This window comes from Amborella trichopoda, chromosome 5 (assembly GCF_054954075.1).
Source record: "Amborella trichopoda isolate Santa Cruz 75 chromosome 5, AtrichopodaSantaCruz75HAP2 v2.0, whole genome shotgun sequence".
Classification (NCBI taxonomy): domain Eukaryota; kingdom Viridiplantae; phylum Streptophyta; class Magnoliopsida; order Amborellales; family Amborellaceae; genus Amborella; species Amborella trichopoda.
Genome location: NC_142340.1, coordinates 5083086 through 5105000, shown reverse-complemented (window position 1 = coordinate 5105000; position 21915 = coordinate 5083086). Strand labels below are relative to the sequence as shown.

Genomic DNA, 21915 nt, shown 5'->3' with positions numbered 1-21915 from the left:
AGAGCCTTCATTGGCTTATGGCACGTAGTAGTTCCAATCACAAAAGTTACAACCTGTATTGACTTGTGACATAAAGGAGCATTTTGGTTCGTTATTTTCATTTTTTACCTAATGCATGATTTGAGAACATAAATAACAAAAAGGCCACCATCAATGTCATGTTCTGTCGGTGGTTTTGTGACTTTTGTGGAGCATAACATAACTGTTCCAAATGACCAACACATTGGCTTCAATTTCAGTATGCAAAAGAGAAATATTCCAACAAATTGTTATTACCCCATGGAAATCCTTTCATACTCTTGCCTAACCAATCTGCATCTCCATCTGCATCTCTTCGAGTAGTTGACGTTAATTAAATACTAAATTATGGAAAATAATAACAAGAAAATATTTCACTAGGGATGGCAACGGGTCGGGTTACCGGACATGGACATGGACATGGACCCGAAAAATGTTATGGGACCCGGACCCGAGTTCACCAGACCCAAACCCACCCAAAAATATAGTGTGGGACCATGACTCAGACCCATGCAAAAATATAGTGTGGGACCCAGACCCAAACCCAAATAGTATTCGGATCCAAAATTTGGACCCAAATCCGACTTGTTGGGTCTAATTTTTAAACCATACTCAGATCTGGATCGGGTCTACTCCTCGGGTCCCGGGTCGGGTCTTGTCCATTGCCGCCCCTATTCTTGCCTAAGCAATTTGCATCGTCATCTCTACACGCAAACGTAAGGAATTTTTGGGGCTTTGATAGCTGCCGAAATTTCTGGAAAACAACCGCTTTACACTATATGCTAAAAGAGAGAAAAATATTACATGCTCATTGTACAATGAATTCATTATTCATTGCGCATTTTCTCTCATATTAATACGACAAGTTCTCTCTTCATTAGTTACACTCATTCTCTCTCTGTCTCTTCCTAATACATAACGGACACGGTTTCTACGAGTCTTTGTAGAAATGAGTTACCTCATAAAAATTTAATTTTTTAGATGGAATTTTTTAGTTAATTTTTAAGGAGAGATTATGAATATGAAAACATAAATTTTTTTTTTTAAATTAAAAATAATAATTTTATTAAAAAAACATTATATTTGAATGGCTAGTTTGAATTATTTTTAGATGAACCACTTATTTACATCTATCATTAAGATGGATGGTCTATACTTCGGGGACAACAAATGTAGAAATGCAGTCCCGGCCGCATGAAACAATTTTCCATACATAAGAGACCCACCATCTTCTTTCTTACTCTACACTCCCACACTTCACTACACACTCTCTTCCTACCTATTTTATTCTCACACCTCACACCACTTGATGCTCATTTCACTTGATCCCTACTCGATCCTACTTCACTTGAAGTCTATGCTCCACAACTTAAAAACTCCTTATTTATAGCCTTCATGCACAACCACATTTGTCCTTCTTCCATATCCCACCATCTAAATGAGATTAGTGAAGGGGTGTTTTACAAGATTAGTGAAGACATGAGGTCAATAATACCCTAAATGGGAAGCACTATCTGAATAAGAAACTCTCAGGTTGTGGAAGATTGATGAATAGCAACCAGTAAAGAGCACTGATTTCATGCAACCGTTGTATAGTCATACGATATAATAACTTTAAAAAACCATCTTATGGCTATCTTTTTTATCCAAAATTTGAAATATACACTCTTTTCATTCTAGTGAACGATCACAAAAAAAGAAAAAATTGAAAACACTACCTAGAAAGTATTTTTTTGGCCCAATTAACATAGGCCGTTCATTTTGGTGAGATGCTTAGATCTAAGCCTTAGAAGGATTTTTTCATTTCCAATTTTTTTGGATGGCTTTATTGTCATTAGATAAACAATATCAACAAAGAAAAAAATGATTTTGAGTTTATAAATACTAAGATATTGAAATTCACAAAATGAATGGTTTAGATTCGTTTTTGGAGGGGACTCATTTGATCATATCTACGGTTCAAATTGAATTTTTTTTTTTTTTTTTTTTGGGATTGATTATTGAGATGCAGAGAGTGAATGTGCAAAATTTGAGGTTATACAAATACTACAAACATGGTTTTCTAGATATATAATAAACAATTTTCCATACATAATAAATATAAATTAAGAAAATATCAGAAGGTTCAACATGAATAAAACAAATCCTATTGATTCCCCACTTGTGATCATTTCAAGCTAAGTACCCAACAAATCCCTTCAAATATGAAGGATAAAAAATAAATGGAGAAAAATTCAGTATGCATTGATCATAAAAAAACATAATACATCCATGTTGTGTATGAGATTGGAAATTATATATGTAGTTTGGTGTAGTTAAGGCATTTGAGTTTCATAGGTGGTAAACTTATGGTAGAAGGATATAGAGATGCAGGCATGATAGGAGATGTCAACTCCAAGAAGTCCACAAGAGGATACTTGTTTACTTTTGCAAGGGAATTTTGTTCATGGCAATCCAATGTCTACTATAGAGGCAAACTATATTTCAGTCACTAAAGATAGTAAGGGGGATGAAAATGTTCCTCTTAAGAATTAGGCTTGAAGCATAATAAGTAAGTTGTCCATTGTGATAATCAAAGCACCATTCACTTGAACAAGAATGCAAGTTTTCAGTCATGGAAAAAACACATTGATGTACAATACCATTTGATTCGGGATGTCCTAGAAAATCGGTAGTTCAACTGAATGCAATCGACAAGAATACATTGGATATAATGACCAATACTTTATCCAAAGACCAAAAAAAGGAGCTTTCTAAAAGCATGATAGGATTGTGAGCCATATGAACACCAAGCTATTTTGGGAGCCCTTCTCATAAGTTGGAGGGGTAGATTGGTGGGTTTCATGTTTCATGAGGTGGAATGCTAATATTGGGGATGTTATGAGCATCTCCAAAAGTACATAAATATTAAGCCCAGAATAAAAGGGTTTTGGGTGGCAAAATGTTGTTCTCCTTTCACTAGAAAAGGGGGTTTTCCTCTTAAAAAGAGAGAATGTTTTTGAAGAAAAGAACATGGATTTTTAAGTATGGCTTTTTAGAGAGACAAAGAGATGAAGAAGGAGATTGTGATTTATAGTATGAACTTGTGTTTGCCACTGGTGATACTGAAATAGTATTAGTATTTGTGCACCCCCTCAAACTTTGACACAACTAGCCTATTTATGCATGGATATGGTTTATACAAGGTCTCGACCTTAAATCATCAAAGTAAGGTGCACCTCCACCCTGATGGATGATGCAATTCTGGTGCTGAAAATCATTGTGATGACCTAAAAATCTATTTCTATCCATATTAAAATTCAAGGCTCCAAAACTGGTGCAGATTGATCAAATTTATAAAACACTTAAAATTTTTGATAATGGACGGTCTAGATAAACCATTACTAGATATACTATTTTAAGGACTTGAACTCTTTTTCTTTTTCATATTCCTACCTCTCGAAATTAAGATGATCAGGGGCTTTTATCGGAAAAACCTTTTGCCATGAGTTTTTATACTTTTTATACATTTTTCTTACTCTTTAGTGCACTTAGAATGACCTATATTTCTCCTGGGGTTAAAGTTATGGAGCATAAGATAAATCTTTTGCAGGTTGGGGACAAGGCAAAAGTATAATAATAATATAAAAAAATAAAAAATTGAAGTTTGACCCTATGATCACATAGCACCTCTTTCTCGTTTGTTTCTCTCCACGAACCTTGAAACTTCAATCCAAGGCGCCAATGATCCAGCACCAAGAATCTTTTTTAAAAAATACTCCATTGATTCCAATAGCACAAATACTCTATTGACTCTTGCCAAAATATGTTATACTCTGGTGGGGAGTAGAATGTTCATTTACTCCTTCATGTAAAACTCCATAATTTTTTTTTTTTTTTAGTAAGTGAAAGAAGAACTAATTTTACAACCTCAAATTTTGGGGTGGTAACCTCTTTAACCCATAGATTAACCTCAATAAAAGAATTTTCTTATTGTAACCTCTATGCACTTGAAAAAATAATGTCCGATATCGAATAGAGACCATCCAATTTTAAAAAACTGAGATCTAAGTATTCGAAAATTCAAAATTCAATTTTTTTTTTAGAATAATCATCTAATAATTATTAAATAGTTCCAAAATATCACAATGAAAAATCCTCCCAAATAAATCCTCTTACCAAGGGATTGAAGTAAACTATGCTCCCAAAAAAACATAGTCTACGTGACCTTGACTCTTTTGCCTTAGATTCAAATTTTAAAATAAAAAAAGAAATTGTGGCCATATAAAATTACCTACAAAGACAATACAAAATCTTTAAGCAATAATAAATGGGTGCGATTTGTATAGAGCCTAGGCTCTAAACAATCAAATTAGAGCCAACCTTCAAATAGTGTCTAGAAATGTAGTTTTATCATTGAAAGTTTGAAACTATTTGTGATAGCCTTAAAATAAATTTTCATATTTATTTATAAAATTTAAAGCTTCAAAAATAGTGTAGATCGGCATATCTGTGAAAATTTGAAAATCTTGAAAATTGACTGTCAAAACATGCGTTACAAAATATACTATTTTCAAAACTTGCAATCATTTTTTTTTTTCAGGTCCATACATCTTGATGTAGAGATGATCGATTTGAAGATATGTGGGCATCAAAACTACCTCTTCAAGTGAAATTTTCGACGTAGGCTCAAATTTGATTGTTTAGAGCCTCGGCTATACGTAAACTTTTCCATAATAAGTGACCTGGGGTTCAGCCCCTTGACTCGGTTGGTGGTTATGGTGTGACCGCCACGAGGTCAACACTAGGCTTCAAAGTCCCAATCCTAGATCACTAACCCCAAAAAATTAGCATAACAAAAGAGACTCAAACAATTAAATATTACTTGAGAAGAACCCTAAAAAATAAACCAAACGACCTCAAAAATAAAAAAATAATGGTGTGGTTTGTATAGAGGCGCACTAAACGATCAAAGTAAAACACACATTCAAATAATGTCGATAAATATGGTTTTAATATTGAAAATTTTTGTGATAGCTTTAAAATATATTTTCATATCTAATTATAAACTTTCAAACTTAAAAAATAGTGTAGATTAAACACATCTATGAAAATTTGAAAATCATGAAAATTGATGATACAAAAATATATTACAAGAGGAACTATTTTCAAAACTTGAAATCTATTTTTTTCTTGTGTCCATGCATATTAATGTCGAGATGATCAATTTGAGGATATATGAACATCAAAACAACCTCTTCTAATGAAATTTTTGAGGTGCGTTCTAATTTGATGGTTAAAGCCTCGACTCTATATAAACCTCTTATTTCAAAAAGAATATTTTAACCCCAAAAAAATAAACAACACCCCAAAATAAAATAAAATTTGAGAAGATTGCAATTTGCAAGCCCCCAAATGTAGCTAATCAAGGTATCAGTTAATGTTTAAATTTTAAAATAATAAAGGATATTATATTAGTTTTTGTTGGGTTGGTAATACTACACAGATAATGTGTATAGATATAAACCATACACAGGGGAGTATCTACCGTCTGTCTTTGTAAATGGATGGTTGAGAAGAACAGTTGGTTCTATGAAGAACAATGTCAGAGTGAGAGCTGACTGACATTTTATATACACCGTAGTGGATGGGCCTCAGTGTATGTGCATCAGATGGAGGGCCGAGTTTGACATTTAACGAAAACTTTAGGGGTCTTATAGTAATTTAAATTAAGTAGGGCCATACACCATATTATTCTTTTGATTGAGGGCATTTTTATAAGTTATCTCAACGACAATAGAAATCTGTAACACGAACTCCCGAGAATGTTTTTTCCATGAAAAAGCCTTAATATTTTTTTTAATTCTTTCGGTTCCCTCTTTCTCTCTCCCCTCTCTCTCTCTCTCTCTCTCTCTCTCTCTCTCTCTAAAGGCTCATCCTCCTGTGAAGGCCTCTCACTCTTCTTTGGTTTTCAGGCCTTTGCGCTTTCTCTCTCTCTCTAAAAAGTTCATCCTCCTGTAAGGTCTCGCACGTTTGTATGGTTTTCAGGCCTTTTTTTTTTCAGGGCATGAGGCTTGAGTCAGAGCCCCTTAAAAACTCACCGAGAGCTCCATTGCCCTCTGGTTGTGTGCAAAATCCTCTGAAACCCCACCAAAACCTTGAACTCGAAAACGAGAGAGAAAAGGAAGGGGAAGAGAAGGACTCAATTCAAGAAGACCCTTTAAGGGAGAGAAATGAGCATTTGGTCACTGAAAACCCAAGTTCCATTAACATGTCTTCTGGTTCACCTGGACATAAAATCGTTGTTGGGTATGCCTTAACTTCGAAGAAGATTAAGAGTTTTCTACAGCCCCATTTCGAAGGCATAGCCAGGTTTTCTTTCTTTCTTTCTGTATTTTACATATGGTTTTTATTGTTTTCTTTCAAGGATTGATTTTTGTGGTTTTTTATTGTTTTCTTACAAGGATTGATGTTTGTGGTTTTTATTGGTTTCTTTCAAGGATTGATGTTTGTGTTTCTGGTTTCTCTTTGAATTCATGTCTTGGGTTGTAGATGGTTGTTGGCTTTGATGGAGAAAGATATTTTGTTGTATAAGAATGTCTTTTCCTCTTTCATTTCGGATTTTTTTATAATAAGGGTGACTTTTGCATTAATCGAAAAAAGAAAATTCATTTCGGATTTGAAATCATGTGTTTGAGTCTCAAATGTATTTTGTTGATTGATGGAGACGTGGTTTTCTCGCATTATTAATGTTTTGTATGGTTCAGGATGTTTCTTGCATGGAGGAGTCTCTCTCTCTCTCTCTCTTTCTCTCTTTCTCGCTCTTTCTTTCTCGCTCTTTCTTTCTTTCTCTCTTTTTCTTTCTTTCTTTCTCTCTCTCTCTCTCTCTCTCTCTCTCTCTCTCTCTATAGTTGAAAGAACGGTAGGGGGGGGGGGTGGGTGTGGAATTAAGAAGCATGTAGCAAATGAATGTGGTTTGGTGAAAGTGAAGGTTTTATTGTGTTGCTAAGTAGAATAGTCATTAGCATTCTTGGATTATGGGTGAAACTTGGAATTACGGATTGTTGCTCTATCTGTTTTGATCTGGTCCAAGATTTAACGGGATCATGGAAAGGAACTTTTTTGAATTAGAGTGCTTCTTAATGTTGTTTTGGCGTTTGATAATTACCATTTGATTTTTATGGAACTGAAATTTGATTCGGATATATGATCTATAATATGCTTGCAACTTGTTCATTTTTTTTCTTTTATTTTCTTTTTATTTTTTATTTTTTTAGTTTTCTATTTTCGATTTTTGGAGTACTCAAATTATGCGGTTTGTCTTAATCCTGATTGTTATTTCCCTTCTGCTATTATTGAAATTTGGGTCTGAAAATTTGATTGGCTCCTCTTCTTTTGCTTGAGATTGATGGAAGATATTGAACCCGTACGGACTTTAGAACATTTGGATTACATATATCTTTCATATCATTCTTCAGACTTTAGGATATGCAAAATTTCATACCCAACAGATAATTGAAATGCCACTTCTGTGTATTCTACGAACGTGTGCCCTCTCTATCACCGTTCTTTTTGCTTTATATCCCTGACCCCTTATTGGACCTGATTGCAACAGTTCCTCATGATGCTTTACGGTAGCTCTCTTCATATGTCAATTGATGTATGATGGATTTAGTGTAGAATTTCTTTGAGAACCAGGGAAGAATCTGCAGGACATTCACCATTCTTTCCATTATGAGAATTATTCTTTCCATGTTCTGAACTAAGGCATTCACCAACAGCATGAGTTATCGCATGATATTCTTTCTCTCTCCTTGTTTTGATGGATAACAATAATGATAGGAAGTATTTTTGGGGTTGTGTTAAGTGTAGACTAACAGAAGAATTACTTCTTTTGGTGGTTCTTTGGTGTGTGGTGAGTTTGCTCAGTAGTTGTTTGTCATGATCGAAAGTCTTCTCATTGTTGAGATCAGACGCCGATATCTGCTACAACTGATATCCAAAAAGACGGGGAATAGTTTAGGAGTGTTAGATAAGCCTGCGAGGACTAGATAAACCACCAAACTCACTTGTATCTCATTTTATGAGCTCCAAGTGGAATAGGTGTTTCTTATAGAAATATGTGATTTTCAAAACCATATGACTTAAAAAAGTCTTCTTAATTCTTAGGGTTTGTGGAACTTGAAATTGGAGGTTCCAAGACCATGTTGATTATTCAATTTATGAATTTGTGAGTTTTCTTTATTTTTATTTTTTTTTAAATTTTATTTGCTATTTGAAATTTATTGTAAAAATTTGATGGTTAGATTTGGAATTGAGATAGATGCAACAATGTCAGTGATTACCTTTTGCGAAATGCACTGTAGTACTGAAATATGCCAACACCCTATCAGTTCCTTCACTTTCGATGGAATTTTTGTCAAGTTGAGCTTTATAGTCCATTCTAGGAAGGGTTTGATTGAGATCAATGCATATTTCTTGGACTTCTATTGCTTCTTTCTTTTCTCCATTCTCATGCTAGATTTATTTCCTTGATCCCACTTCTCAAAAGCAAGGGCCAATAAGACTAAAGCGATCCTTGTTGTGAAACCAAATTGCTTGTATAGAACCCCATGATATATCAATCCTCTTCTTCCAAACACCATGGAAGATGGATAGAGGATTCTTCTTCCAGAATAAAACCGCTTCTTTGGAGGAAATGAAGTGACCATTAACTGATGGAGGTGGCTATCAACCTTGGCATTGCTCAGAGGCCAGAGCATGACTAAAGGGTTGAGAAAAGCTCCATCTCATCCTGTAGAAAGGTCGATGCAAGGATAGATGGTCCACTGTCTCCTCAGGGTTCAAACCTATGTTAACATCCAACATATGTTTGGGATTAGGAGTGGCATTGGAGATGATATTCCTTGAGGACCTTGTTGATTGCTTTTAATAGTCCTAAAGTTAGCACGCTAGGTACTGCTATGGTATCTAATTAGACATGTTAATGATCTCCTACCCAACATTCCCACACTCTCGAGCACTCGAACTTGATTTAGAGAACCTATGAACAATGTCCTATTTTTTAAACAATCTTATTGATACCAGATGAAGGGAAGAACATGGCATCTAAACTTCCCTATATTGGCCCAACTTGATTGTCTCTTCTTCCACATGGATCCCCATGGGAATTTTTATAGTTGTCATTACTTTAACCACGCGGGAATATTGCTCTTAATTAGAACATGGAGCACCATATGACTCAATTATTTGCTGTAGAAGTGGGCCAAGAGTAACGTTATCTTAATATGATTCACACAAATGTTCTACAGAAAAAAATATGATTTACATATATGCATTTTTATTAGTTTTGTGGAACAAAGTGCCTAGAGATATGTCGAGTACAATATGGCACTATGCCTGAGGTAGGAGTATGAAAACCATGATCTTCCTATGGAGCTCTATGCTTGCTAACAAGTAACTTGTGATTTGCCATGTGACAAGTATTTGCAGTGAAGAGTGAGCAAACAATCTGAAGTTTGTGAACACTGTTGTTGTGCTCTTAGGAACCAAGCATTTTTCTCTAAGACATGTTCTGAAGAATTGTCGTATATCAATTGGAGTGGGATGCTTCTTGGGCACTGAATAAAAAAAGTTTTTGTTTCCACCCAGGTGGAGTCAACTATTTAAACTGGGGTGCATGTAGTAACATTTGATAATCAACAGCTAAAATTTAATTGTTGGTTGTATTTTGCATGTTGTAGTTTTGTTGCATTTTAATTTGTACTAGCTAGTAAGTTGGGGTAGTCTGTTCTACTTGTTTTTCCTTCAATAATAGTACACTTCCTTAAATGGTTGCAGGAAGAAAGGGATTTTATTTGTTGCTATCGATCGAAATAGATCTCTAGAGGAGCAAGGGCCTTTTGATGTGGTTTTGCATAAGGTTCGTGTACTCTTTTATAGCATACGTTTTTTTTCTTCCACAGAATATTATGAAATTAATTCTTTTCACTCCTTTGAAATTTTTAGGACTTGATTTATGGTCAGAATATTTTTTTCCATTTTATGTCTTTATTTATGCTCAGGAACAATCAACTCTTTTCTCATCACAATACTGTTTTATGGGGAATGCAGTGCATGAACTTACTGAACAAAGTTTTCCTTTTTTTTTTCCCAGTTGTCCGGAAAGGATTGGCGCCAGATTCTTGAGGTTTGTCTTAGTGTAAAGTTTTTGATATTAGTGCTTTTTTTTTTTTGTTTGAAAGTGTTTTATGAAATTAGTGCTTTTTGTTATTTGATTTGTGGAAGTTTCTTTGTTAAATTAGTGCTTTCACTTAATATGCATATATAGGCTATTGCTTGTGACTTTCTTATTGTTTCTTACTTAGATAGTGTGTTCCTTAATTTCATTTATATATCTTGGTCATTTGATGACCAAACTATAATGACACAAGGGCAATACTCTATACAACATTCCTGTGTGGATAGAAAGGAGAAAAAGGAAACTCCAGTCTTCCATGTTCTGAAAAGAAAAGAAGAAGGGAGACATGCAAAGAAGGCACACAACTCTAGTTTGCCAGACATTTGTGATATGGATATTGCTCTTGATCGTTTTTGGTATTTCATTGTATATGATGTGGTGCACCACAGGGGAATTCACTGCCCATTATATTTGATGCTGTATGGCAGATACTTATTGTAATTTCCAGTGATGGATATTACCCCTGTAAGGTTAATTTCCATATTTAGGCATGCCATTGGAATCAACGGTAGAATCCCTTGTGCTGTACCATATACCATACACCAATGGTCTGTGGTATATTCATATACTTCTCCATGAAGTCATTGTTTCAAATTCATATTTCCTCTTTACTGTGTTGACGCTCAGTCATGTTATCCCTTATGGGAGACCCTCGTCTAAGATGACAACATACTACTTTCTTAAGTCATGTTTTTACTCTTGGTTTGTTGTTATGAGGATTCATTTTGGTTGGACTTGCTTACTACAGTTTCTTTACATTTTTGATAGAACTTCGCATTATTAACATACTACTTTTTTTAAGTTATGTTTTTACTCTTAGTTTGTTGTTATGAGGATTCAGTGTGGTCGGACTTGCTTACTACTTTTTCTTTACGTTGTTGATAGCACTTCATACTATTAAATTGATTCGTTGGCTAGTCTTTAGACTGCATCATTTCTTGCTCGTTCTTCTGAAGAAAATTATGACATAAATAATTGCTTAATCTTTAACTGTTGTTATTGGTGTGCCCCCTGATTGCATTTCTGCCTGTGTAGGGTTGGCTTCAATGTGCACGGTGGTTCGTAAGCATTTCAATGGCTTTTGTGTTCTCATAGATGAAAACCCCTTGCTTCCATTGGTGTGTGGTTACAGATTATTTGGGTGTATATTTAATTTATTTATTGTTTTGGGGAAATTTTCTCACTTCTTTAAATGCATGTCTTTGGACTTTGGATGTATGCATGCATACTCATGCATGTACAAGTGCACCTGCAAATGGAGAATGAATTTGATGGTTAAATATCATTCCAGATTGCAATTAGGATATGAGTGATCCATGTTCGTTGTTAGGGGTGCAATGGACTTGGACCCGATTCGGGTCTGGGCATGGGTCCAAAAAATTGGACCCTGTGGGTCGGGTTTGGGTCTATGCAGTCTTGACCTGAATAGTGTTAATATTTAAATAATATTTAACATATAATATTTTAATAATATTTAAATGGATATAACTATATATTTTTAGTTATAATATTTAAAATAATACATGTATATATTTAACATTATATTTAAATGTATTTGAATATATTTTTTGATTTTTTGGTCAGGTCCGGGTCTAGTCGGGTCCAGGTCTGGGTCCGATAACTTTGGGTCCAGTAAGGTCTGGGTCCCATAAAAGTTTTCTGGTCGGAGACTGGGCCTGACCTGTTGCCACCCCTATTTTCCATTTCTGACTATTTAAAGTAATCATGACATTCCCCCTCAAGCTGATGTTGATACTTTACACATTTCTGTCATGCTATGGGCAAATCATTTTTGTCATGCTCGTGTTTTGTAGAGTATCTAAGGTTTAAAAACATGGTTTGAAGACTCGGATCGCCCCTTCAGAAAACCGATAGGATCGGTGATCCGGCCTAGTGAACTGGTGAATAAAAAATTAGGGAACAAAAATATTGAAAAAAATTTAGAAAAGAGCTGGCAGATATTTAGTAGAACCAGACTGCCCCTGACGATTCCTGATCCGAACCGACTGGTTCTAGATTGGTTTGCCGATTTTAAAAACTTGAGAGTATCTATAACTTTGTGTTCTATAGAAACATATATTATCCGGAAATTTCAAGAGGAGTATAATGCTTAATTTGTTTGGGTTAGTGCATTAGACCAACATTGCCTTCGTCTCTTGTCAATCAGGGACGATGTTAGCTTTTTGATTTGGGATTTTTTTGTCTCCATTAGTTCCCAAAACTTAATTGCCCAGTACACTTGCTCTAGTTGACCCGTGGAAGAATCCTTGTATGTCTACTAAGAAATACCTCAATAGTGCTGGGTTCTCCATAAATATTGATGCTGATGGTCATTCTTGCTCACTAGTTCATTGCTTGTGTATCATTCAAATACACAAGAAGAGGAAGGGCAACCATATTTTAAATTTGAAACACTGGTCTTCTCATCATCATGTGAGCCTGATCCCAACTATTTGGTGTTGGCTACACGAATTCTGTTCTGCCATTTCGCTCAAAAATAAATTTTATGCTTTCCTTTCTGAGTATTCTGCTAAATCACGAACCTTGCACATTACATAGACACATTATCCTAGATTGCTTTGTTAAGACCTATATAAGAAACTGTGTTATAGCCACTTATATACATTCATGGGACTCTTTCGATACGTGTATACATCAAAAAATGCCTAGGGCTCTTTGGATTGTGTATAAGTTCCCAATACAGCGGCTATATATGTGAAGGCTCTATTCTTTGGCATTTGGTGCGAGGCCAATTGCTAAGGCAAATTAGCTCTGCATATACGTAGAATGGGTAACGCATTAAATATTCTTCTTTCCCCCATTCCCAATAGCAGCAGTTAGTGTGGCAACTTATACAGTGCATCCAAACTGGCCCTAAAGTAGCATTTATTTGACATAATAGAAGCTCTGTTATATCCATCTCTTCACAATTCATTGTTCTCTACATAAGCATCCAGCCCCATCTTAGCCAAGTCCTTCCGGAAGCAAGCTGGACCTCCCACCCAACCTGAGCAGACTGAAGGCATTTTAACCATCCTTGGATGTCCTTTTCGACCAAGCATAAATGGTCTTAGTCATCTTATAGAGGAATGTTTAAAGCACTAATAGAATGCCCATTATTATGGCTAGCAGATTCTCCGTTATGGCCATTTTTATGCATTCGATGTACATAGCCAAAAGAAAAGTATTCTAAATGGTAGAGAAATACCAAAAGTTGAATAGTAAAACACGAAATTGGAAAATTTTGTTGTATAATTTTCATTTTTAAATTCTTTTGATCACATAGAGTTAGGACAGCTTGCTTACACATACTTCATGAACTAGATTTTTCTTTTTAGGGTAAATAACCCATGAAGCAGTTCTTGATGTCATTTGCCTGATGTTTACCCATGGAGGTGTTGGAAAACCTATATCAATCAAATTTGAGTGAAGAAGAAGCCTTTTAGGGACTTCTAGTATCTAAAAGCCTCATCTCTATGCATATATATTGAATGATACAGGATACCACTTCATCCTCTTTGAATCATCTTCAAAGATATGGATTCTAGTTGAGTGTTGATGTCAGTCTTAGTGGAAGCTCTCGTGTCCTTTTTGGTTGTTTGCCTCAAGTCTTTGCTCCTTCTGTGAGGATGAATTTTAAAATATATGCCCTTTCTTGATTTTCTGGAGTACATGGAAATCGATGAGCAGTGGATTTCTATAGAGGCATAGATACAAGCAGTGAGGTGGCCGAACAAAATATGGATTCCATGGTTTATGGATCTTATTAAAGAGCTCCCTGGATTAAGGGTGGGTGACCTGATTGTTAGTGGATTGTGGTGAGCTGCTGATACTTGAGCTTAAAGCAAAGTTTGTGCAAAGGCAGTTCCATTGAGAATCCATGTCCGTCAGGTGTAGGTGGCATTTTCGGGGACAGTGATGGCATGGTTTTGAAGTTCTATGCTCTGGTAGAATGTGAAGTGAGATGGTAGAACGACTTGTTTTATTTTGATATGTGACTTGGAGTGCAGAATATTGTCAGTGTCCTCAGAATTGCTTATGATGCTGCCAAATCTCTTAATTGTTTAGTTTATGTATAACAAGACCTTACATGGAGTGTGGTTGTACAGTTTGGAATTATTACTGATTGTGTGATATTTCGGAAGTTGGAGAGAAATAATTGAGGTTAAAGAGGTTCACTGTCAGGGAAAGAATTTATGCAAAGGTGCATTGAGGTGGGCATAGCGACAGTATAGGACCTATTCAGGGAATAATTTTCAAAAGTTGGCAGTGAAGCTCCCTACTAGGGTGTACCGCAGGGCAGATATGGTGTAGTGGTGCCCTCTCATACGGGTTTATCTCGATGTGTGTGTGAATGCGTGCGCGCATGCGTTTGTGTAAGGAATCTTTCCCACCACTGAGGACTTTGTGTCTCGTCTTAATACCACACATACTTCATTTATACTATGATATTGTGTGGTTATCTTCTAAAAAAAAAAAATTGGATATTGTGTGCTTCAATCTAGAACTTGTTCAATTGGGAATTTTATCCTAAAAAGTTTTTGATTTGATTCTATATACATTGTCATGCCCACTTTTGATTTACTTCATCATTTGTACACACATTTCTTTCCCTTCTCTTCAATAGTATGAGACCATAATTATTTTTTTAATGTGTATGGTACCATAGCTTCATTCTCTTAAAAACTCTTTATAAACCCTCTAAATGAAACTTCTGTTTCAGGATTATTGGCAAATGCACCCTGAGGTAACCATCCTTGATCCTCCAGATGCTATTCAGCATTTATACAATCGCCAGTCCATGCTCCAGTATGTTGCCGATTTAAATATGTCTGATGCTGAAGGTAAATTACTTTGAATAGTCGTTAAAAAATAAATATACCAATTACACATTTGCTTGCTGTATTTGCTAGTTAGAGAATGAGGTTACCCCTAAAATTTATTGTGTCTTGATATTGCCTTGGTCTTCGAAAGAATGAATTTATGATTGGTGTTATTGATATGGTGCAAATCTTAACATTTTTGGGTTTTGGATTCGTTTTGGTCCACAGCCAATATATTAAACTATTGCCAAATATAATTTTAGAAACATTACTTTTTCAAATTGAATAAAGGAAAAACCAACGAAATTTAAATGTCAAACCATAGTTACCATAATGTCTCACCGAAGGTCACGATTCCGATTCAAAACTTCGATTTAGTGATTCTGACTAGGAATCTTCCCCGAACCCGTTTCTGTGTAGTCTGGAATCTTGATTCCTTATTTTAGGAATCTCCAATTCTAACACTTAAGAATCTTGTTTCCAATATTTATTAATTCTCGATTCTGTTGTTGGTGAATTTTGATTCTACACTTATTGAAACTGGTTTCCTCATTTACTAGAATTCTACAACTTCCCCCTCTCTTCCCCCTCCCCCCTCCTTTTATTTTTTCTTTTTGCTTTATTTTGAGAAGTGATTTTTAGCAGTTTTCAGGGCATCAAACTACATGAGCTAGACACATAATCTCAAGTTACAAGTTATAACCATCTTTTTTGGCATGGAATGACCAATATAAACCAAAGTGGTGGTCCACGTTCTCTACTTAATTCTTTAAGTATGCATTGTATTGATCCAGTGGAGAGATTGCGACAACAAGATGTTAGAAATAATGTGATACAAGTAATGTAAACGTGCATGTATGACATGTTTGTCAATGAATAGCATTGAGATATGTATTGTTCCTCCCTCAGTTCCCTCTCGATTCCAAAAATTTGAGAATCTCAATTCCATAAATGAAGCTATCTTGATTGGATATTGGTCGATTCCAAGTAGGTTAGAAACTCGATCCCAAAGAGTTAGGAATCTCCATTCCATCTATGTAGGGATATTGATATTTTGGTCGAATCTCGACTCCTAAAAATAGGTATTTTGTCCCCCCACATTTCCTCTTGTTCGGGCGTTGATTCTGAAAACAGGAATCTTCGAGCTAGAGGCGATTCTGCTCATCCGATTCCTAGATCGATTTGATTTCCGAATTGCTTTTGATAACTATGTGTTAAACCCAACTGAATCGAATATGCAATATTTAGAAAAAATGATGTCAAAGATATATTTAAGAATTGTGTTCCTAATTTTGACTGGTATGTGACATAAATCTGGTCCAAATTGTTTCTGATTTTAGGGCCAAAACAGAAAATATTACCCATATCTTGGTTGATGTTCATCATCAATTTAACCTTTGAATGATGCTGGTTGTGGTGACAGGTAAAATTGGTGTGCCCAAGCAGCTAGTTGTTACCAAAGACCCGTCAAGCATTCCTGCTGCTGTTACTGGAACTGGATTGAATCTGCCTTTAGGTAACTACTTGTTATTCTTTCTATTTTTTCCTTAATAAGTTGCCTTTGGATAACTATCTAGGTATTTTCTTGGGGAAAGAGTGCCATAATCCATTGGACTATGGAACATCATACTCCATGGGGTCGTCATTTTCCATTCATATTGACAGTGATGAGAGAGTGGGGTCCACTAGAACAGTGACAGTATCCCAATGTTACATCTCACTTTCTCGATCATTGTTTATCGTTGGTTGGATGGTGATGACCCCCAATGGACAATGGTTGTCCATACTTCATGTGATCCTTATACTATTAATATTTGTCTTTGACTGGGTTCTCACTCCCCATCTCATGCCTCTTTGATGCGTTCCAATTAGAGAATAATTATAGAAAAAGATATCTTACTCACACTTGATTAACTTGTGCAATATTTTCTTCCCAATTATTAGTTGTGAAGCCTCTTGTTGTGGATGGGACTGCCAAGTCGCACGAGCTATCTCTCGCTTATGATGAGTTATCCCTTTCACAACTCGAACCGCCCTTGGTGCTCCAAGAATTTGTTAACCATGGTATACAAGTATGGTGGTCACTCTTTAGCTTATTGTACTGCTGCTCTATTGAGCTTCGGTTAACTTGTCTCTTTTTGTACCTGGATTTCACAGGTGGCGTATTGTTCAAGGTATATATCGTGGGTCCCACTGTTACTGTGGTTCGGCGGTTTTCATTACCGGATGTTGACAAGAGGAACTGTAAAGGGCATGGGGTCATCCCATTTCCTAGGGTTTCGAGTGCCGCAGCTTCAGCTGACAATGCAGATCTTGACCCATGTGTGGCTGAGCTCCCTCCTCAACCTTTGCTAGAGAGGCTTGCCAAAGAACTTCAGCATAGGCTGGTATAGCATTTGTACAACCTTCTATTAATTTTGATGAAGTACACTATAATCCATAAGTGCCACCTGTGTTCTAAAAATGCTGATATGGATCGCAAATCACCGATCCAGATTGGTCAGAATTAGTGGTTCAACACGACAAGCTATATAGTTTATGGCTTTTATGTCATAAAATTGGGTTGATTTAGTTGGCTCGGCCACATGGGTATCTGAATGACGTTCGAAGGTTCAATTCCTCCGAGCTTCCTTTCTCTATGCTTGTAAACTAGCTCCAATTTCCTTTTTCTTTTATTTATGAGTTTAGGTAGTTCCTACTTTTAATGTTAACTTAAAAATAAGTACGTCTAGAGGGAGGAATTGAACCTCCTCTTGGTTAGGAAAGGACCCAACATTTAGCCGTGCGGCATTGCTATAATAGCTGTATGAGTAATATTTATTTCATATTGTAATCCCTTTTTTTTTTTGCTGGATCACTGATCCAACCGATTCAGATCGGGATTGGTGGGTGAACGATCCAACCCACTTGTCCATTTCTTAAAACATTGGGTGCCACCATCATGTAATCAAATGATGAACAATGAGGTTGAGAGAGTAAAATCTACTCAACCAGAGCCGGGATATGATCCCAAATTCCCAATTGGCAGTTACTGGGTTTTGCTCTATGTCCACTACTGTCCATTTCACCAGATGCTGGGTAATCCCAATGACCTATGGTTTTGTGTGTGCCATTGGATTAATGTACACTTCTTTTTAAGTACATAACATCCTAGGCTCCATTCCCACTGTTAACACTTAAAAAAAAAATGTACACTTCTTTTTAATTGTTATCGGATTAATATATATCTCCCTTTGATGAGATATATGAAGATTCTTTTCCCAGGTAAATTAAAGGGTAAGGAAACTTAAGTTTGTTTTGGTCATATTGAAGTAGGAATATTATATTGTAATTGTTTTTCCTTTTTCTTTTGTGGGCATGCAGGGTTTAAGATTGTTCAATATTGACATCATCCGACAACAAGGGATTCGCGATCGCTACTATGTCATTGACATCAACTACTTCCCTGGTATGATCCTAGCATCTGACTCGTGTATTTCTTGATAGTTGGCCTTTGACAAGATAAATACTCCAGTAATATGCTGAAGGGGGGATGACCCCAAAATAAATGCACATGTAATATACCAAATGCGAATTTTTGAAAGGATTGCGAAGGCCAGCTTTGGCATTTAAAGAGATAGAGTGGCACTCTTTTAAAGAGAGAGAGTGGCACAGCTTTGGAGATGATAGCCAAACTACCCTAATGCCATGTAGAAGACTGAAGTACCCCTATTTCTTTGTGCATGTGTGAGTGTCTTTGTGCATGCATGTCTCTGTGTATGTGTGTATGCATGTGCAAGTGGCGATATTGCATCTCTTTTTTTGGGTATGTCAACATAGGAATTGATCCTGGGATGTAGTGTTGCAAACTTAACAACTTAACCAATCAAGCCAGTGCCCAAATCACTGTATGTTTGCTAGTTTGGTAAAAGGATAAGGTCTTGATGGATTCCTACTTGGTGAAGCAGGGCATAGGAGACTGGCAAACCTCATCCATCATTTCATGTAACGAAGTGTGGCATAAGTTCACGTGGAGTGAGATATGTGCAAAAAAATGTAAATACTATTTAATTTTCTGTTTGTGGGGGCATATGAATAATCGAATATGTATAGTTATACATATTCAATTTAGTCATATGCACCCAAAAACATAAAATTACAACCTTCGTTATAAACGTATAGTATTTAAATATGGTTATTCTGACTAAAGCACACTAATGATGAATTTAGAATTTCCTACTCTGAAATTTTTGACAATGGAATGCCCCTACCAATATAAAAAGTTCATTAATAATAGCTTGTTTGAAAATTTTGAAAAGGGCATAATTATAATTTTAAATGGCTTTTAAAATTCAATCATCATGCAAACAGGTCTTTTTAATTTTTAAATTGAGTTTTGGAGGGTTTTTGAAAAGACAAAAATGCCCTTCTTAAAATACATGGATTCTTTAAGTCATATTTGGACTTGTAAAGGAATTTTGCAGGCAAAGGTTTTTGAGTAGTTAATTCTAAGTTTACTATTAGTGTGGTGTGTTCTAGAATAACCCTTTAAATATGTATAACATCGATTATAAAATTGCATGTGACCTTTGTTTTATTTACTATATACGACATTGGCAATATAAATACTGTCAGTCAATAAGTATGATGGTTTACTTTTGCGTGAAATAGATCAGTGTTATTAGGAGTAAGATCATATCAGCTGGTTGGAACAGTTTGGATTGGAATTGTGGATCTTCCAACCTCAGTTGAGAGACTCGGAGAATGGGCTGAACCCCAAGAACCAGTCAAACCAGTTCGATTGTCCTCACCTTTTTTTAATATTTCTGAAGGCTTTCTTATTCTTTGATTTGTACTCTCCCGGGTAAGCTACATGTTTCATGGAATGAGAGATCGGTCCTTCTAACCCTACGGAGTCTGTTAGAAAGTGATAGGGAACCATTTTCTTTCCTTTTTTTTTTTGGGTTGGGGGTGGGCAGTTGGTTTGAGTGTCTAAAAGTAGTTTATGAATTAGGAGAATACTGATATCTAGAAGGACAAGTGAAAAATGGTGTTGAGTTGTTGGGTTGATGTATTGACCATACTTCTAAAACTTCAAAATATGACAATGTACTCTTCTAGGTTGACATGGTTTAACCAAGTAAAATAAGTTTATCAGGTTTTCTACGAAACTTGACTTTGTCATTGACTTGATCAAGTGAAGGACAAGCGACTTGATTTTTCTACAGAATTGCAAATCTAGAAGAAATGTTACAGAAGGGAAAAGTTTGTATGAGGTGTCAACCTTATTATGTAGAAATATGTCGTATCTCAAAAGTCCACCCTAAAAGGTTGTTTTGATATTGAAAAAAACCCTACAATTGATCATCTTGACTTTGAAATATATGGATGTGAAAAGAAAAGGATTTCAAGTCTTAAAAATAGTACATTTTGTAACACATTGTCCAGACCATCCATTTTCAAAACATTGAAGTGCTTACATATCTACTCAATCTACATTTTTCAAGCATTAAATTTTATTATTTGGTCTAGAAATGGATTTTCTGGCCATTGTTAGGGTTTCCAATAATCCATCACCAAAATTGCATCTTTTACCAAGATTTAGAGGTGCACCTTACTTTGATTGTTTAAGGTTGACATCTTATACAAAACTACACCCTTCATAGAAACCTATTTTGTGTTGCCTTTTAAGGCCACTTAAATTTTACAATCTCTGGAAAAGAAATTTACCACTTTTTAAATTGAAATTTAACAAGATTTTGCAAACAAAAATTGGACTGAACGTTAAGCATGGAGGGAAATTCTATTTTTCTTTATTTTCATTGATATATCACATGAGTGGCTATTTATGATTTTTTCTTTCAATAATATGTGATTGTCTAATTATCAAGACGAACGTAACACATGCACACACAGAAACAAATGCATATGTCATATCTTTTATTATGTGTAATTTTGTCTATTCAATTGCTTTTTGGAATTTGCCATATTTTTATTTTATGAACATTTGTGAATTCATACTCTACATATGTTGTTCATTCTCCATGTCTCCATGCTTGCATATCAAACTCTTAAAACTCTTTGTATGTTGGTCTTGAGTTTTCAATGGCATTTCTGGTTCTGTAAATTTGCATTTCAATTTTGCAATTTGCTGATGCTATAGAATTACATCATCGCATTATGTTTGATTTGTTTTGATAGATCTTGTTTTCGGGCAGGGTATGGAAAAATGCCTGGATATGAGCAGGTATTTACGGATTTCTTGTTGAGCCTGAGGCGTACAACCACCAAGGATCACACAAGAAGCAAACATAGTCGAGACAGTGGAATACAAGACAAAGCTTATCAGATCTCATCATAAATGAGTGAAGGGTCTATCTCTGCCCCGTCTCTCTAAGGCAGGCACAGCAGAATGCCAAGAAATGTTATATTGATTTTCTCCGACTAGCTGCTCACTCAAGCATGTCACAAGCAAAACACTCTTGTGGGGGGAGCTTAGTCTCTCTCTCTCTCTACAAGTGGATGCCACAGTCTCTCTGCAAATGGGTTTTTTCATATGCGGATACTCCCTGATCTTTTTGACTGTAAATAAGTTCATGTGCTTTCCTTGAAGCTTCAAATAAAGCTAGCCTACAATAACTTAGAGAATGAGCTCAAATCTGGAAAAAAATGGCTCTCCCACATTAATCCTATCTTAAAAATCTGTGTCCTTGGCTATGAAAAATTGTTGAATTTCTTCCTGCCTTTTCTTGATATAAAAAGTTTAAAATCCAAATGGAGTTCAGCTCTAATCAATTGCTAGCTTCTTACGTATAAAGTTCAGCTCTAATCAATTGACTAAAAGAAGTTGTCTAGATGTCCAAAAACCCTCAAATC

The 21915-nt window shown here is 35.6% G+C and overlaps 1 protein-coding gene across 6 annotated transcripts; it reads left to right on the top strand.

Annotated features, from left to right (window-relative positions):
• The first annotated feature begins 5646 nt into the window (after nucleotides 1–5646).
• On the top strand, nucleotides 5647–21697 carry LOC18443476 (inositol-tetrakisphosphate 1-kinase 3). Of its 6 annotated transcripts, none has more exons than XM_088867054.1 (10): nucleotides 5804–6369; nucleotides 9838–9919; nucleotides 10154–10186; nucleotides 11273–11355; nucleotides 14961–15081; nucleotides 16484–16576; nucleotides 17005–17124; nucleotides 17218–17447; nucleotides 18424–18508; nucleotides 21258–21697. In XM_088867054.1, exons 4-10 carry the CDS (start codon nucleotides 11284–11286, stop codon nucleotides 21398–21400), a joined length of 864 nt encoding a protein of 287 aa, XP_088723180.1. In that variant the 5' UTR covers nucleotides 5804–6369; nucleotides 9838–9919; nucleotides 10154–10186; nucleotides 11273–11283; the 3' UTR covers nucleotides 21401–21697. The 6 variants fall into 6 exon arrangements, 4 of the variants coding, with proteins under 4 accessions (XP_006853727.3, XP_020528789.1, XP_088723180.1 ...); XM_088867055.1 differs by having other exon boundaries at nucleotides 21241–21697; XR_016055726.1 differs by lacking the exon at nucleotides 11273–11355 and having other exon boundaries at nucleotides 5647–6369; nucleotides 17005–17132.
• Nucleotides 21698–21915: the final 218 nt, after the last annotated feature.